Source organism: Phycodurus eques, chromosome 8 (assembly GCF_024500275.1).
Source record: "Phycodurus eques isolate BA_2022a chromosome 8, UOR_Pequ_1.1, whole genome shotgun sequence".
Classification (NCBI taxonomy): domain Eukaryota; kingdom Metazoa; phylum Chordata; class Actinopteri; order Syngnathiformes; family Syngnathidae; genus Phycodurus; species Phycodurus eques.
Genome location: NC_084532.1, coordinates 23,243,655 through 23,261,514, shown reverse-complemented (window position 1 = coordinate 23,261,514; position 17,860 = coordinate 23,243,655). Strand labels below are relative to the sequence as shown.

The 17,860-nt window shown below is 40.2% G+C and overlaps 2 protein-coding genes across 4 annotated transcripts; one reads left to right on the top strand and one right to left on the bottom strand.

The window, feature by feature from the left end:
- Positions 1-1,756: 1,756 nt before the first annotated feature.
- On the top strand, positions 1,757-7,735 carry LOC133406567 (transcription factor 7-like 1-B). 3 transcript variants are annotated; one of them, XM_061684250.1, is made up of 8 exons: positions 1,757-1,945; positions 3,483-3,554; positions 3,958-4,019; positions 4,096-4,155; positions 4,240-4,390; positions 4,477-4,584; positions 5,134-5,170; positions 7,129-7,735. In XM_061684250.1, the coding sequence occupies exons 3-8, from the start codon at positions 3,988-3,990 to the stop codon at positions 7,452-7,454; spliced, it is 714 nt and encodes a 237-aa protein (XP_061540234.1). In that variant the 5' UTR covers positions 1,757-1,945; positions 3,483-3,554; positions 3,958-3,987; the 3' UTR covers positions 7,455-7,735. The 3 variants fall into 3 exon arrangements, with proteins under 3 accessions (XP_061540234.1, XP_061540233.1, XP_061540232.1); XM_061684249.1 differs by lacking the exon at positions 1,757-1,945 and adding an exon at positions 2,352-2,455 and having other exon boundaries at positions 3,961-4,019; XM_061684248.1 differs by lacking the exon at positions 1,757-1,945 and adding an exon at positions 2,352-2,455.
- A 1,343-nt stretch (positions 7,736-9,078) lies between these two features.
- On the bottom strand, positions 9,079-15,153 carry haus8 (HAUS augmin like complex subunit 8). Its single transcript, XM_061684023.1, has 12 exons — positions 15,077-15,153; positions 14,877-14,953; positions 14,643-14,707; positions 13,783-13,906; positions 13,320-13,381; positions 13,051-13,177; positions 12,503-12,613; positions 12,321-12,421; positions 12,074-12,232; positions 10,876-11,017; positions 10,589-10,730; positions 9,079-9,399 (listed from the first exon to the last, which is right to left on the bottom strand). Exons 1-12 carry the CDS (start codon positions 15,130-15,132, stop codon positions 9,267-9,269), a joined length of 1,299 nt encoding a protein of 432 aa, XP_061540007.1. The 5' UTR covers positions 15,133-15,153; the 3' UTR covers positions 9,079-9,266.
- Positions 15,154-17,860: the final 2,707 nt, after the last annotated feature.

Sequence of the window (17,860 nt, the reverse complement as noted above, 5' to 3'; positions counted from 1 at the left end):
CTGCTTTTTTACATTTATATGTACGAGCCTCCTCACCTGTTGCTTTTAGCAAGGCGTCCATGTTGTTCATGCCAAAACAGATGATTAATTGACTTGACTCTGACCGTAATTTCACAGTGGTAAGGTCGATTTGTCAACTAGTCGGTTCAACAACTACAACATAACACAAATACCAGCAATAGACCTACCTATAAAACGCCAATACATTATTACTTTTTTTGTTTTGTTTATTTTTTTTACATAATGTGAAACATTACATAATGTGGAAAACAAAATGTCCAAAATGTAAAAAGAAAATAAAGTTTTGGGGGGAAAAAATACAGCGGAACGGTGGACGACTGGTTAGAGCGTCTGCCTCACAATTCTGAGGACTGGGGTTCAAATCCCGGGCCCGCCTGTGTGGAGTTTGCGTGTTCTCCCCGTGCCTGCGGGGGTTTTCTGCGGCCACTCCGGTTTCCTCCAACATCCCAAAAACATGCATAGTAGGCTAATTGACAACTCTAAATTGTCCGTAAGTATGAATATGAGTGCGAATTGTTGTTTGTTTGTATGTGCCCTGCGATTGGCTGGCAACCAGTTCAGGGTGTACCCCGCCTCCTGCCCGATGATAGCTGGGATAGGCTCCAGCACGCCCGCGACCCTAGTGAGAAGCGGATCAGAAAATGGATGGATGGATAGATGGGGAAAAAAATTTGAAAAAAAAAACGCACAAAATATGGAAAAAGTGGAAATGACTGATAAAATGGGGAAAAATATGCAAAAAACATACACAATAAAAACATTTTCAAAATATAAAATAATTATTTTTGTCTTGAAAAGCGCTATATAAGTGTAATGCATTATTATTATTTTTATATTAAATGATGAACCTGATTAAAAAAACATTTCAGCAACACATTTAGACATTCAATCAAACAGTTCTCACAGTCATATATTCTTTATCCTCTGTGAGGAGCTGAGCCGTCTATGCATGGACATTGCAGTGGCCCAGGGGTGTCCCTGCTCGTCGTTGCTTTACACAAAACAATCATTACTGTCAAGTAATTTTTCAAGCCATTGTTTCAGGAAGGTGATGATATCTGACCTCTTGAGAGTGGACCTGGTGATTGGCAGTAGTAACATCATTAAAGATGAGACCAATGGAAGAAATTATTATTTCAAATGCTCGTGATAAGAAAGTGACAGAAAGGCATCAGCGACGGTGTCATCCTGCACCAGATACGAGGGGCTTACAATTTAAAAGCAGTTGACAATGAAATAAACTAATAATATGTCAAAAGAGGTGGCAAAATACTCCGACTCTGTACCCATTAAGAAGTACAAATGTGTAAAAAACGACTGGTAAAAGTAGAAGTACTGACTCAACTCCTGTACTTAAGTGAAAAAGACTGAAATGTAGTTCAGCATTTAGGTAAAAATCAAAACGATTTTTTCCTGTTAAATATAAACAATAACCATTTAAATACATTGGAACAATGGAAAAAAACTGCACACAAAATAGTTTAAGTAGATTAAGGGAATGTCAGACAGATTTTTTTTATGATAGACTTTTCAGATGTTATTTGACTATCGTTTTTCGAATTAGAATTTTGTTGTTGTTGTTAAAAGTCGAGAAGAAGCACTATTATTGTATATTGCGTGTGTTATACGTACAATGACGATTAACTGGCGTTGGCGGCCATTTTGACATCACCCATAGGATTGCATTGACATCAGATGGTGACGAAATGAGCCCTGAGCGTTCGTTTCACAAATTTTTCTGTCCTTGTTTCATGCGTCTAGCATGTCTGTGACCCACAAAGTGCTGAGATGACAACTGACTGACAGCAAACTCCAACCTCTCGCTAATTGAGAGGCAAACGAAGCTAACTTGCGTAAAGCTAATAAGCTAACGACATGGCTTACCCCTGGGCTCATCAGTTTCGTCCGGCCGCCATTTTAACAGGTGAAAACCACTTAAAATCTCCTTCCTTCCGTTTTCTATAAACGCTTAAATTCATTAAAATATCGTTGTGTTTATATAATTATAATAACTATATATCTTCGTTGTAGAAACGTTTTAAGTACTGCACGGTACAGACAAATCGAGTTTAGGACGCGATCTTTCGGTGGCCTCTCATTGGACAAGCGGCGTTACGGCTCCATGACGTATGCAACAAAAACAAAAAACTTAAACGTGCAAACTTTCCCTCCTATCTTGCTCACGAGTTGGAAAGAAATTAACGTCCCCCATTGGACAAGCGGTGGTATTGACGTCAATGTGACGCAACAAAGAGCCAAAAAACGTGACGCTTAGGCCACCATTAATTCATAACCACCGAGTGGCAGCACACAAGTTCTGAGCAAGTGTATTGTCAAAACAAAACAAACTACATTCAACTAAATGGAGGACGTGGTAACTTTGCATGAAGCAGATTGGAATGACCTCTTACAGGTCATAAATAACCATGACCAGGTAAGAAATAATTATAATAATCTTAATAATAATAGTCGAAGGCCGGGCCGCGCTCGTGGGAGGCGGGGGGCGACAGGCTCCGACCTCCACACGCACCGGTACGTCGGGGGGGCTCGGCTTAGGGTGTACCCCCGCTCCTCGCCTCGCCTCTTCCCTGGGATAGGCTCCAGCACGCCCGCGACCCGAGTGAGGATAAGCAGTATGTAAAAATGGATTGACAGATAATCATAATAAAGGAATCTTTGCTTTTTATTTGCTCAAATAACTTGTGGAAGGAATGAGACCATGAGCGGCTTAATCAAAGTAACTACTTTTTTATTGGGGTATTTCATGCCATACTTACGATTTTTTTAAAACTATTTTTCAGTTTTACTGTAACTTTTTTTCATGATGTGCTTTCTCTATGCTTTTTTTTTTGTTCTTGGTATGTTGCATATTTCTATGATATTTTACATGGGGCATTCAATTGCGCTCATAAATTTACATAACCTGGCAGAATGTAATAATACTGTAATACTATTGCATTGCACTCAAAGACACTTTACAATTGCGCACCTTATTCGTTCACTCCACAGTCGCACCTGGTGGTGCTAAGCTACTTGTGTAGCCACAGCTGCCCTGGGGCACTCTGACAATAGCGTGGCATTTCAGAATCGCACACGTTTAACAAAACACAGTAATAAAGAAAATAATGATCTGTCAAAATTAAATCTGAACACTGATGCGTCCACAGTTTTATTTCCCCTCTCATTTTTTTGGTCAACTGAGTGGCACAGGTTATAGTTGACATGAATGGAAAAGTTTTAAATAATTTATCTTGGTGTCATTTTTTTTACATTACAAAAACCTGCCATTTTAACGGGTGTGTAAACCTTTTGAGTTATGAAGCATATTTGGTAACGGGACCCAAAGCATTTACAGTTTGTGTTCTACAAGACACAATACACTGGAATGTTTTACATTTTCTATATTATATGACTATACTACATACCATACTATGTAATATGTATTTTGTATTTGTCCACAGCAGCCGTGGCAGGTTTCGGCATACCTGGAGACAGTGGCAGCAACCCACGAGTTGCCTGCTCCTCAACAAATTGTAAGTCACCACACTAATGTTGACTCACTAGCGCCCCCACAAGAGTTAAAAAAACAACAACTCTACCCTCTCATTCGCTGACGACGACGTCACTCATCGGACCAGGCCCCGCCATTTAAAAGCCACACGCGTTCACAAGCACAGATACTACAGTGTACAACGTGATGTTGGCGTCCCTAAGCGGACAAAAATAATACCTGCACCTCACATGCATATTTTCTATAATCCATAAAGCATTAAAATATGTATAAATAACAAAATACCTATATGGTCGCTAATTCACAATCGTTCTTAAACAAAACCCCCACGATAAACAAGGGCTTTCAGTAATAAGCCAATCGGAAAAACTTGGTCTTGCGTTGAAATGTGACCAGCAGTCCTAACTGTAACTGTGTTGTTTCAGCAGCTCATCAACTCTGCTCCAGGATTGCTGATGGAGGTCCACCCAAATCCTGTGAGAGTCATGTAAGTAACACACGCACACACACTAACACGCACTAGTCAAAACATGTTGTCTGATGTATTTGTGTGTTTTGTGTAGAAACCAGCTAATTCCTCAAACCGTCTTGGCCCCCACGCTGCCGAATTCCTCATCATTGACGTAAGATTTCGCCACTGTTCCTCAGTCACCCACACACCGGCGAAACTGAGCTGAATTTTGTTTGCTATTTTTCTTTCCTAATAGACGAAAGAAGAAATTGGTCAAGGATGACCGGCCCTATATTAAAAAGCCACTGAACGCCTTTTTGATTTTTTTGAAGGAGCATAGGGCTAGTGTAAAAACATTTTTTAAGGACAAAGACAGTGCAACGGTGAATAAAGTCCTGGGCCAGATGGTGAGTGTGTGTGTGTGTGTGTGTGTGTGTGTATATACAGTATTATTGTGTGTGTTTGTGTGTTGACAGTGTGATTCTGTCCACAGTGGAAGTCACTGACACTGATACAGAAGGAGAAATACTTCCAGGAGTCAGACCGGTTAAATGAGGAGCATGTCAGGAAGTATCCAGAATGGTCGTGCCGGGATAACTATGTGAGTCTCTCTCAAACACACACAAGCACGACACACGCACACAAAGTGGTGCCTTGAGATACGAGTGACACTCAGACTTAGTTTTCCGAGATATGACCTGTCAGTCAGCCGATTGTTTTGCTTTGACTCGCAAGCGCAAACTTGAGATACAAGCGCTGTATGTTCGCAGCGAACAGGGTTCAGTTCAGTTCAGGGTGTACCCCGCCTCCTGCCCGATGATGCTGGGATAGGCTCCAGCACGCCCGCGACCCTAGTGAGGAGAAGCGGCTCAGAAAATGGATGGATGGATGGATGGACATAGCTGATATTATATTTGAAGACGAACGAAGCCTTGTTGTATTATGTATATGGTCATCTTTGGTAGGTCTTGAAGGATCTTGTGTAAAACAAAATACATTGTCGACGTTAATATTTCTCCAGGTGCTTTGTGCCAGTGTTTGACGTTACGAGTGTGGTCAAGGAACAAATTAAACTTTCATCTTAAGGCATCACATTTTAGTATATTCACACTGGAGTTGTTTCTGAAGCGAAATGTTTGTTTTTGCACAGGGCAAAAAGAGGAAGAGGAAGTGGAGCAATGTGGCATGTAAGTTTTTTAAATAATTTTTTTGTACATTAAGTTTTTGTTGGTTTATTTTTATTTTTTTATTTTTAAAATGTTCATTTTCATTCAAGAATGAAAGAAAAAAAAGTTATGTTTTTTCAAGAAAAAAAGTTGTCAATGTTTTTTAAATGGGGAAAAAATCTAAGTCGTGCAGGAATGAAGTTGTACAGTCGTGCTCAAAATATTGGCACCCCTGGGGTTCCAATATTTTTTAGCATGACTGTATTGTCTAGTATATATTTGTCTTTAAAAAAAAAACTTCTCTCGCGATAGTGGCATTTAGCAAATACAATACAATTTTGGCAAACCTCATTGACCTGAAAGAGGAAACGTTTTAGTCCGATCCCAGTCAAGAAGGAATGCATAATGTGTCTTTTTATAGTCATTGACTGTATATTTTGGAGAAAAATATGTTTTCAGAGGCGGCAGACCCAGGGGGGCACCGGGGGTACCGTCCCCCCACTTTTTGGCTTGCCTTTGACATGGCACTTTGCACCTTTTATCATGTGTTTTCTCGCTCCATATTTATTGCACTGGGTGGTGCCTACCTGAGCATATATTGCGTATCAGAAGAATAATTACATGTAGCAACCTATCAAAGTGATGTGCATGAAATCTTTAGAGCGTGGTTGCCCTGGTTGTTGGAAGTGCCCCCTGAGCACTGTGCCCCCCAACTCAAGTTGTTACACCGCCTCTGTGTATCAATCCATCCATCCATTTTCTGAGCCGCTTCTCCTCACTAGGATCGCGGGCATGCTGGAGCCTATCCCAGCTATCATCGGGCAGCAGGCGGGGTACACCCTGAACAGGTTGCCAGCCAATCGCAGGGCACACATAAACAACCATTCACACTCACATTCACACCTACGGGCAATTTAGAGTTGTCAATTAACCCACCATGCATCTTTTTGGGATGTGGGAGGAAACCGGAGAGCCCACGAAAACCCACGCAGGCACAGGGAGAACATGCAAACTCCACACAGGCGGGGCCGGGAATTGAACCCCGGACCTCAGAACTGTGAGGCAGACGCTCTAACCAGTCATCCACCGTGCCGCTGCCTCTGTGTATTTACTGTTTTTTTGGGGAGTTTTTTTATATGAAAAAAGTTTTATATTTTCATGAAAAAAAGATACATTAGCAAGAAAAGAAAGTAGTGTATGTTGCAGGTCCTGTATTTTGGCTATTTAGAGAGTGGCTCTCTAACGTGGACTTAGCATAAAAGTGTCAATTTCTATTTCAAAAAACACCTTGGTTTTGTCATTCAAGTGTCCAGAAAATGCCCCTCTGACAGCTGCTTCCGTTTGACCGAGTTTTGTATCCGCTTTTTCCAAATTTGGCCTTCTCTCTGATTGGGTGCCTCCGTGTAGAAGACCCGCTTGAGAGAGCACACGTGTTTGTTATGTTGACAGCGCTGGCTCGGGAGCAGAAAAGGAAGGCGGAGAGCTTCGCTCGTGACGAAGATAACCTTGAGAATTTCGAATGGCTCTCTGCAGAAAAACGTCTGGAACTCAGGAATGCGTGGATGATGTTATTCATATTTCACATTCACTGAGGCACCATAGAGACAATATTACATCCAGAATACTAGAAAATGTTTTTAAAAATTTTGGACTTAACCTCTCCGCATAACCTGCGCACAAAAATGCAAGCGCTTAGCAAAACTGTCCCTAATGTATTGTCCTTCCCCGTTCTTCTGTGAGGTCTATTGGCGGTTGGCAAACCATCTAGCGGTGGGGGTCTGAAGCACGGGTGCATCTATACCACTGTATATCTACAACTTCTTGATGATGTACTTTTTTAAAAATTATTATTTTGGTCAACCAAAACACAATTTCATTTGTATAGGTTTCCGACAATCTATAATGTTAGTGTAACGTAACGTTTTGTCCAGTGTGTTGGTGTCCTTACGTGTACTAATCTGTGTTTGTTTCCTCGTCAGCATCCGCGGCCGTGGTGGAGGCCCCTCGCCAGGCCAACGCGAACATCAGTCAACAAGACGTTTGTCCATCGACAGACGGCGCAGGTCCAGTCGCTCTGCGAAGCGGGGGTCATCCAGGAGGCCTCCCAACTGGAATCCCTCTCATCGCGATTCCTACTGCCGTCGCGGTTCCCGCCGCCGTCACATTGGAGGACGTGGATGCGGCAGTGGCGTACTCGCTCCCGCTCAGCATGGAGATTGAGCTTGCAAAAATGCTACAACAGCTGGACACACTCCCCCTCTGTGAGTGGCCAGACCTGCCCTTGGACCTATCCTTTGACTGCTGAAGAACTCTAAGCAAATATATGTATATAGGTGTTCTTTTTTTTCTATATCAGATTTTTGTTTCTTTTTTAACTGCAAACAGAAATCCAGCAGAAACTTTTTATAACAAATGTTTTTTTAAGACAAAAATGTCACCGTGCAAACTGAAATCCAGTAGTACCTTTTTACTATATAGTTTTTTTTTGTTTTTGTTTTTATGATGAAAATGTCACCATCATTAAATCCAGCACTACTTTTTTATCAGATTTGTGTTTAGTTTTTTAATGACAAAAATTTCATCAGATGAGCGGTATTTTTTAAATGACATCTAATAGATTGTTATACAATTAGATTAGTAGTAATTGATTTGAATAAAATAGATTTTTCCTCCTTTTGTGGCTGCTTCTGTTCCTTGATGACCTTGAAGGCTATACCGGCGGGGGTCAATCCCCTGCCAGGTTCGACCATGCTGCGCAGGTTTCAGGGTGGAGGTCAGACGAAAAGCACCTAACCATCCAGGTTGGGGTTTGGCCAATAGGCTAACAACCTCATACCGTAAAAAGTATGTGAGAAACAGTCAAATTTTGTATTAACCAAAACAGGAAATGGAAATTTCGCTGCTATAGGATAGTCTGTCTGCTCACTACAATTTAACCAATATAATTCAACATTACAAGGCTTTAATCATTCAAGCAATACCTGTTAAAACTCTGGATATATTGTAGGTCACAATGACCCAAGTTTATAAATCACAGGTGATAAGTGTCAAATGAAATTCGGATGTCGTGTCTTCTATTTGATTTATCATTTTTATAATTGTTTTTGCTATTTTTATTACTATATAAAATTTGAAAATCAAATCAAAGATCTGGAGAAAAAGATTTTTTTTTTTTTTTTTACAAAATGAAAAACAATGTAAAATGTCTTTCAAAATGTTAAAGAAATAGTATTACTATTACAAATTAATTATTAAAATTACAAAATTTAAAACTCAAAATTTGAAAACGCTATTTTCTTTTACTTTTTTTATTTTTACAATGTGAATTTTTCACAAAAAGTTAAACATACAAAATGTGAAAGATCATACAAAATGTAGAAAAAAAATTAATTGTAAAAATTTGAAATTTTAAAATTTCAAAGTTTAAGTTTTACAAAATGTGAAAATGTCAATGGAAAACATGAAACATTTTTGGTGTTCCAAAGAAACAAAATAGCAAGGTTAATCCACTAGGTGATGCTATTGCTCCGCAAACACCTTCATTTCCCTCATTACCTCCCAAGATTCCTTCTTTTACACGGACTGTAGTTCTGTCCCCAGCTCCCAGCAAATGTGCAAATTAAAGCATGTCCCGTTTCTTATATATAGCAAAAGTTCTATTTAAACAACCATTTCTACTTTCATCAATTTTAGTGAAAAAATGGATAAGGGTGCATTACCGCCCCCAAAAAAATGCTAATCTAAGACTTAAGCTCTGTTTATTATCTCTGTAGTTTTTGTCTGTCATGAACATTGTCTTTTCAGATTGTCATTTTTACTTAGGAACTTTCCTATCCTATTCAGGTAAGATGACCAAGAAGTGTGTATCAAACCCTTCACATTAATCAATACCAAAGTAACTATCAGTTTCAAAAAGTTGATGACCTTTGCTTTATTATTTATCCACATTTAAAAATCATACAACTAATAGACACAGACAACATACACAAAATTCCATCCATTTTCTTAGCCGCTACAAGGGAGTGCTGGAGCCTGATGATGATAAACTCAGCACATGTAAGACATCAAAGGGCTAAGATGGCGATGCAAAGTGCATGTACGATGTATACCCAAGCTGTCAGAGATATCGTTTTGGGCAGAAGAGCTCCTTGACTCTTGCGGGACCCAGTTGTTCCTCTTCCACAGCTTGCTGTACTTGGACGGTGTGACGGGAGACCAACGATGACAGTTCCAGTAGTTCGGAAGACACCCTAAAATGGTGGGAAAAACAAAATGTGAAGCCTCGACAAAATGTACATTAGGTGCTATTAACTGCATAACATACAGTTGAAAATTCAGACACCCTTTCAGAAAGGGCAAATTAGAGCAAGTAGTGATGAGCTATTCATTGATTTTATCCATTAATTACATTTTAAATTCAAATAATATGTCAGGATGATTATTTCAGCAGCTTCTGCAGTTCAGTGTGCCCCCGCTGGCATGCACTGCTTCCACTAACAACACAGCTGCGAACAGAGACGAGCTGCTTTTGTAAAAGCAGTCACTGTTGCCAACTGGGCAATTTGGTCGCTACATTTAGCGATGTTTACAATCCTTTAGCAGCCTTAAAAATATATATATATATATATATATTTTTTTTTTTAAATCCAGAAGCAAGCTTAATACACCTGCTAAAAACTACACAGAGTAAAAGGCAAGCTAGAGACAGTCGCATTAGTCACATGGTGCCCATTTATACGTTGGAAGATTTTGACCTGAGGTTTTGCCAATGTCACCTTGCCTCACTTGTACAAAGTCTACATGAGAAAAGTTCATTTCAGGTGTTCAATTCAAAAAGTGAAACTAATATTTTATATAGGTTGATTAAACCTAATTTTTGTATTTAAACAAACTTATGTAATGCAAAACAATAAAATAAAAATGAATTTGGGGTTTTTGTAAGCTGTAAACTATAATCATAATAACAATTATGAAATATTTCACTGTGTGTAGTGAATCTATACAAGTTGCCTTTTTTTAAAAATAATTGAAGTAAACTCAGTTTTCCAAAATACAGTATTTCCATTTTGGGGGGATGCATTTCTGTGTGATCATGTGCCAGTTCTCAACAATAAACTGTAAATTGTGCTTCCAACACTGCAGCTGTGGTTAGCGTTTGGCTTTGACATGATAGTGGTGCCGTGTAGAGAAAACAAAATGGGAGATCTTAACCCAGATACAGTAGCAGTTGAATTGTTGTGAGGCCTGTATTACCTACCAGGGAGGTCACAGACTACCTCCTTGGTATTGAAAGTAAGTAACAAGTATACACCCAATTAAACTGACTTTTCCATAATATGTTCCCTTCCCAAAAAAAAAAAAAAAATCAATGTGAACCGTGTATTAAACGACAGTACACTAAGGACTACAACCTCATGAGTCTTTGGCTTGAGCACCCACCCACATAACTGCTGACTCATATCTTTTGAGGCCCTCTTTATGTCTTTAAGGCACTCCAGAGCGACACGGTTGCCCTCGTGATCTCCTGCTGTGCACTCCCTCAGAAGCGTCTCACTCTCCTTCAAAAAAGCCTCTGCTTTACCTTGGGGGGGGGGGGGGGGGGATAAAGGGAATGTTTTTATGAGTTTTGACATTCATCCAATTTCACACCTCTTAACTTGCAATCATTATTCAGATGTGACTATAGAATGTTTACTATATACAAATAAATACAATATAACACTGACTGAGAAATTCCCGGCCGTCGCCGCCAATGTGGAAGTTCTTGACAGGTAGCTCGTGTCGGGTGGTGTCCACAGCTGAGGCCAAATTTGTGTATGCTTCTGTGAACGGTTTCGCAGCTTCTAACGCAGGCATCAAAGTGGAGATCTGACAGAGTAATCAAATGATGAAATAACACTCTGACAGCATCATTTTACGCCCTGAAGATGTCAATAAGCATTAAAAAAAAACTGGTTAGGTGTTCAAACAAGTTGCTATATGACCTAAAATAAGGAAAGTACAGTCTAAAAGTCAAAAAAAGGATCCAGAACACAATCACAAATGAGGTACCATATCTTCACGACTATAAGGCGCAGTCTCAGTTACGGGGTCTATTTCTGTATTTAACACATAGATAAAGCTCACCGTGTTATTGGGCGCAGGCTTATACCCTAGCTTAAAACATACAATAGCATACATGCACGCTAAAACATCAGAATCAGACCTCGCCTTGTTTCCGCGGAAACGTCGCTTCTTGGCGAAGCGACGTTTTCCTGCTTCCTCCACTTGCGAACCATGGATTTGTTGATCTTGAATTCTCTCGCGGCTGCTCAATTCCCATGTTCCTCCGCGTAACTGATAGCTTGCAGTTTAAACTGCTGCGTAAGCGTCTCTCTTCGTAGGTGCCATTTTTGGGGGTCCTTAGCCAAACTGATATTGTTTTGCACAATGCACATACCGGCACTATATACCTACTGGGGGCGTGCCTTTAGCATCCTCCTTCACGCGCACCCTTCCCCCTTTAACATCAGCATGCTGTCCTCAGTCACGTCCGCCTTTCCTCGATATAAGCACCGTGTCGGCAGGAAATGCTCCCAGTCAGTCAAGCGGAGCGCTCCTCAAAGTCACAATAACATTTACAGATTTTGGAACTTGGTGCACACATAAGGCGCGCCGCATTATAAGGCGCCCCGTCCATTTTGGAGAAAATGTAAGACTTAAGTGCGCCTTATGGTCACGAAAATACGGTAATCAAATCAATTCTCCAATTCGCCTCCCAGTCTGTATTTTTCAGTGTTAGTTGCATTTTCTTTGGCATTCTTGTACAATTTGTATGTACAGATTTCATTTTTTTCCCCTCCTTGCGAGGTGCAAACTATCCAATCGAATAGTTGAAATTGAAATAATACTCTATTCGGTGTTAATAGGCTTTCCCTTCCTGACCTGCAAATCCAGAAGCTCATTGGCCTGCCTCCGCTTCTCCATGAGGAGATACTGGCGCTTCTTCGCCATCACCTCACTGCGCAGCGCCTCCTCTTGGTCCATGGCATGCAGAAGCCTCGCCTCCGCCTTGGCCTTCAGCTTGTCCGTGTTATGCGCCACCTAAAGTCAAACAAAACCGTTCAATCGCACCCCATGTTCCTTAAAAAGTAAAAACTCAAGGATGGGGGTCATCCTGGCAGGTGTTCACCTTCGCTGTGACGTAAGTCAGCAGCAACGCTTGCATCTCGATCCACTTCTTATCTTCTGGGTTCCTCTCAGCATCTGCAGTCTTTTCGAGCACTGTTTTATCTTAGAGGTTGACCACAACGCAATAAGAGGACAGTCTCATTCGTAATAAGAACACAGGCAAATGATTATTCATTATTTTACCTCCAATGACTGACATATCAAAATCAGGCCGAAAGCAGTGTCCGTCAGAGAAGGTCGATTGCAGGACCGTCTTTCCCAACAGTGAAGGCTCATTTTTATGTGACACCTTGGCTGAAAGCAAAATAATGCGTCTATTTCAATTAGTCATCACAGGAAGGCCAGCAAATCTGTGTATCATTAGTTCTTTCAATTGGCAATCAAAAAATTAAACTGTTTTTCCATCCAACACACAAAAAAAAAAACATTTCTATATTTCAATTTTAGGCTTGAAAAGAAAAAAACATGAAAAAACAGGCCAAAGGACTGAATTTGATTTTAATATTTAATCGGTTGTGTTTAAGGCACCTGGAAGTTTGGTAAGGAGCTTTAGTAAAGATACATTATCTTCATAGCTGCCACAATCGGAAAAAAAAAAACATTTAACATCTACATTTTTGTGTTTATATGTATACAGTATAAATAAAGCAATCAATTAATCAATTGATACAACGACTGTTAGAATTTTGATCTAAGCTTAAAATTTAAAAAGCTGGCTTTTTTTTTCTTACCCGTTCCCAACGCTGGCGAGCCCATGGAGCAACGTGGAGGGGTGCCCACTCTAACTTTGGCATGGCTGGGTTTAGGCGACAAGAATCTCTGTGGTAAACTCCCAGAAACATTGCTGAGAGAGTTACTCTGTGGAAGAGAGTATACTCATGGAGATGTACTGATAGCCAATGAGTGGACTTGCTCTTAGAGGTAGCTAGAAAACATTTTGCCCAAGTTTCAAATACTTTATGTATTAAAAAAACAACAACATGCAAATTCATTGTATTACCTTTGAAAGAGATGACTTCTCAGCAGCCTGCATGTATCGAGATGGTACGATGCTTCCATTTACTAAATGAAGAGAATTACGATACTTTGAATTAAAAAACAAAAAAAAATGGTAATCTAATGTAACAGTGACAATGAAGTGCAGCGTAATAAAATGTCAATTGGGTAGTGGAGTCTCACTTTAAGCTAGCATGTGTTGATTTGTACTCACAGCTTGTTATATAATATTAGTGGTGAGCACATTTGTGAATTTCACTGCACATTAGCTTCATCAAAATACTTAAAAGTTGTCCATAGGTGTGAATGTAAGTGGGAAGGGTTGTTTGTCTAAACTGTGTTTGCCCTGCGATTGAATCGCAACCAGTCCAAAGTATACAATGCCTCTTGCCCAAAGTCAGCTGGAATAGGCTGCAGTCCATGTAGTGCACAAAATGGATGGATGAATGAATGGATATATTACTTACACGTTCCAAAAGCCGGCGGGCCCATTGAGCATCGCGGAGGAGTGCCCACTTTTACATTGGCACTGGCGAGTTTGGGAGCAAGTCTCTGTGGTAAACTCGCAGAATCGCTGTTCGGTGGGTTACTCTGTGGCGGGCATGTGGATGTGACAACAAACAAGTCAGCAATGTCTGCTGCCTCTCAGCATATACATTAAATTAAATTAGATAACTTGTGCTGGACGATGAATCAATTGTGACCCCTCTCGTGACAAGTGTTTTAAAAAAGCAACGAGCAACTCTGCTACTTAACTTTAATTCCTGCTGAGAAACAGATAAACATGAGCGAAATCATTTTCACATTGTGTTCCGTATGACAAGGAAGGAGCCCGGCGGAAGGCAGTCACGGAGTCAACCGTGTTGAGCATTGCTAAAGACACGGTACCCATTCATACGTTGCAAAGGCACTGAATTATCCACGCTGGAAACTTTTAGCCCGATGTGATTTTAAGTTGCAGATATTATGCCAATGTCGCCTTGCCTCAGTGATACAACTTTACACAAGGCAGTGAAAGAGTTGACATCAGACATAGTAATTCATTATGGCCAGAGTTTATAGTTTTCAACCCCCACCCCGAATCCAAGTAAAGAAAGGTTTCTGAAGAAAACAAAAATAACAGCCCCACGTGATGACTGACCAACACTTACAATTTGTGGAATAAAAATATGAAATTGAATTGATTGACGTTCCCACCTGACAGCAATGAAATATGTATTTCTATATTTATACTTACAGAAGATGATGCAAGTTAAAGTCCAAACTTTATTCAAATCGGATCGAATTTAATTTCAAGCCATATCACCCCGCCCTAAATAGAACGTACCTTCGAAACAGACGTCCTCTCATCAGCAGCCTGCAAGGATTGAGACTGGGCAAGGACTCCGTTTGCTAAATAAGCAGAACGACAGTGTAAAAACCATTAACACTTGTAAGAAAATGCCACGTGAAGTCTCATTGAAGATGATGGGTGTGCGGTATCCAGCAAATTGCAACTGCGAAGTGTCGTATCACGTTCGAAAATGAACATCACACAGGAACTATTTTACGCAACACCTACATTTGGCGGCAGTGCGAAGGGGTTTCTTCCCAGTTGCATTCTTGTTGGTTTTACGGGCGCCGCTGACACTTTTTAAACTGGAAAAACAACGATAGACACTATGATTTCGGTTACGATGAAAACGTTACTTATAAACTCTTCATTTACGATATACGATACAAAATAGGAAGAGTAGGTAGAACCACAAAAAAATAAAACACCTTTTTCCATCTGCGGAGGAACTTTGAATGGTGCTTGTCGTCCTCCTGGACGCCATATTGACGTTTTTGTTTTTTGGAAGAAGCCCGCCCTGCTCGTCAAGTTTATACGCCGAGAAGAAACAAGAAGCATCGTAAAGGTTCCGCGTTTCTTTTTTTGACGGAAGCTTTAGGCGGGGACACGTGTAGCGTAATAATGACGTTCTCGGCATTATCTGTTAATCATACATATATATACACAAAAGATCATTCACTTATCGATTATTGATAATAGTGAAAAATGAAATACACACTGACTAATTTGACACGTGCCTTGTAAACACACCATAGAGTAAGGAGTCCAGGGTTCAGAGTACAGGGCCATATGTAGCTCTTTTCTCCTACTTCTACTGTGCCATTTTGATACTTTGGAAAATAAACATGTTAATTTGAATTAGGTCTTTCATTTTAGAAATGTATTTCTAAATTTTAAGATTATGGTGGTATGGTGGATTATGAAAATTGGTTCAGTTCTTCCAGCTTCAGATTTAGTGATCTCGCCTGGTAAAAAGCAAGACTGAAGTGGATTTCTGTCCCATTCTCCTGTGTATAGTATACGCCTGTCCTGTGTCAGATCGTCTTGTCTCCTGTCACATCTTTAACCAGCCATTGTCCTAGGCTGGACTCCACCCCATGTTACCAAGAGTCCATGCTTTTGTTTCTTGCGCTTCCTGAGTTTGTTTTCGCCTCCAATTTCGCTGACAATGTTTGTTGCAACTTCTTTTTTTGTATTATTGTGATGGGCAGATGAAACCCCATGATTCACTGAGGTTTTTCAGCCAATTGCATCGCTAAATGGTTCAATACTAATTGAAACACTGAATACTGTTTGTATATTGATATATATTCAAATAGAGCTATCAAAGTAATCAATTATTCAAATAATCATCCGACCATTGGGTATAAGATAGTTGGGATCCAATATGTGCATGAGCTCCCATAAGTCAAAATCCTCCACAATGGACAATGGCAAAGAGACTTTTGTTACTTAAGGCAAAGTCTTAACTAACAAATTGTGTGGTGATCCCCGCCTGTCTGAGCTGCTCTCGGCCAACACGAGAGACAATGGCAAGGTAGCGGGTGTGGCCTGGGAGGAGTCTGGAGGAAAAGGATTCCTATAACCCTTTCATTGATATGAAAAAAAATGAGTGTATATGCACCCAGAAGTTAAGAATAGTCCCATGTAAGACTTATATTGGTAATGTATCCAGTGATATGGTAAGTACAGTATCGTGAACCCCGTATGTTGTGGGGAATACGTTCCAGATCCACCTGCAATAGATGAGAATCTGTGATGGAAAGACAAATCTAGAATAACTTTTTAAAACTTTAAACACAATTAAACTTATGAAAATGCTCATCATAAATGTATTCGAACACAAAAAAAAACCCCACAAAGCATAAACTGTATTGGAATTGTAGTGTAGGGTGGCGTGCGATGTCCGGCTGGGAGCGGTGGCCGACAGACGTGTGCAGAGACATTTTTGGGGTCAGGGGCTCTGGCCAAAAAAAAGGGCACAAACAACACGACAATTAAAAAGGATTTGAATGGAGGCTACAATGTATATAAAAAGTCAACACACCCCTGTTGAAATGACAGGCTTTTGGAAGAAGAAGCGTGGGCCTGGGGTGCAAGGCGAGATCATATGTACAATTCTTATAAAGACTCAGACGCTCGTTAGATTTCCAAACACATTGGGTGAAAATGATGACAGAGAGGGTAATCTTTCTTTTAAATATTGAAGAATGAAGAAAAATGGGCTGCAGCAAAAAGGCATTTTTGTACTCAGGACAAAAGGCCAGGAAGTGGCTATGCATGCACGTGACTGGTGGGGCAACAGCCGCTCCCGCGTGAGTGTGCTCATTTTGTTACTGTTCTCCCAGCTCCAAAGTGAATTGGTGACTGTGTTCCCACGTGCGAGGGCATGACATTATACTGTAAAAAAAAAAAAGATTTAAAAAACGATGCCTTTAAAATCTGCAATACAGCGGTGGTGCGAACGATAAACTGTGATATAACTGAGGAACACTGTATGACATGACGATGACGTGTACGATGAATTGCACTCATTGCAGAGTCTCTGGGACTGGATTCATCCTGACCTTTCACAACTTAATGAATTTCAATGATTAAAGGTTGACCATTTGTGTAAAGGCCGAGCCATCTCTCAGCACCAAGCAATGCCACCAAGACTCATTTCTGCTTTGAGGTGACAATAAGCACAGTTAATCAAAGCAAATATCTTATATTCTGTGACATCTTGTAGATTGAATTATAATATTTGAATAGAAATGGGTTGTTTCCTTTATTCTCTGGTGTATATGTATAAAGACATAGACAGAGAGAGTGGGTGAGGAGAAGAATGAACAGTGCATACTGAAAGACAGCAGCGTAAGGAGACATGAGGCCACTGAAAGAAGGTCCTTGTCTGTATTTTTTTTTTTTTTTTTTTTTTTTTTGTCAACACTCCCTTACCCTGCTCCGGAACTGTGATGTCCAATAAAGTAGTGATTCTGAAAATGTTGGGGTCCAGGGACCCCTTACAGGGGAATTTTTTTCCCCAAGGACCCCATCATCATCCTAACCTTACTACCGATATGCCATGGATTTTTTTTAAAAACATGTTTTAGTCTCAATCTAAATATTAATGACCTGTTTAGGTTCCACCAAACTCAAATAAATCAAATTACACCGGTAACTTGACTTAGGAGTTGAATTTGTTCCATGACCAAGCTCATAACTCAATT

Excerpts from the sequence above, each read along its gene's own strand:
- LOC133406567 (XM_061684248.1), top strand. The coding sequence starts at position 2,384 with ATGGAGGACGTGGTAACTTTGCATGAAGCAGATTGGAATGACCTCTTA. Across the intron at positions 2,456-3,482 it reads TCATAAATAACCATGACCAG|CAGCCGTGGCAGGTTTCGGC; the intron begins GTAAGAAATAAT and ends ATTTGTCCACAG. Across the intron at positions 5,171-7,128 it reads GAAGTGGAGCAATGTGGCAT|CATCCGCGGCCGTGGTGGAG; the intron begins GTAAGTTTTTTA and ends TTTCCTCGTCAG.
- haus8 (XM_061684023.1), bottom strand. The coding sequence starts at position 15,132 with ATGGCGTCCAGGAGGACGACAAGCACCATTCAAAGTTCCTCCGCAGAT. Across the intron at positions 13,382-13,782 it reads CCCGCCGGCTTTTGGAACGT|TAAATGGAAGCATCGTACCA; the intron begins GTAAGTAATATA and ends CTCTTCATTTAG. Across the intron at positions 12,422-12,502 it reads TGATATGTCAGTCATTGGAG|ATAAAACAGTGCTCGAAAAG; the intron begins GTAAAATAATGA and ends TCAACCTCTAAG.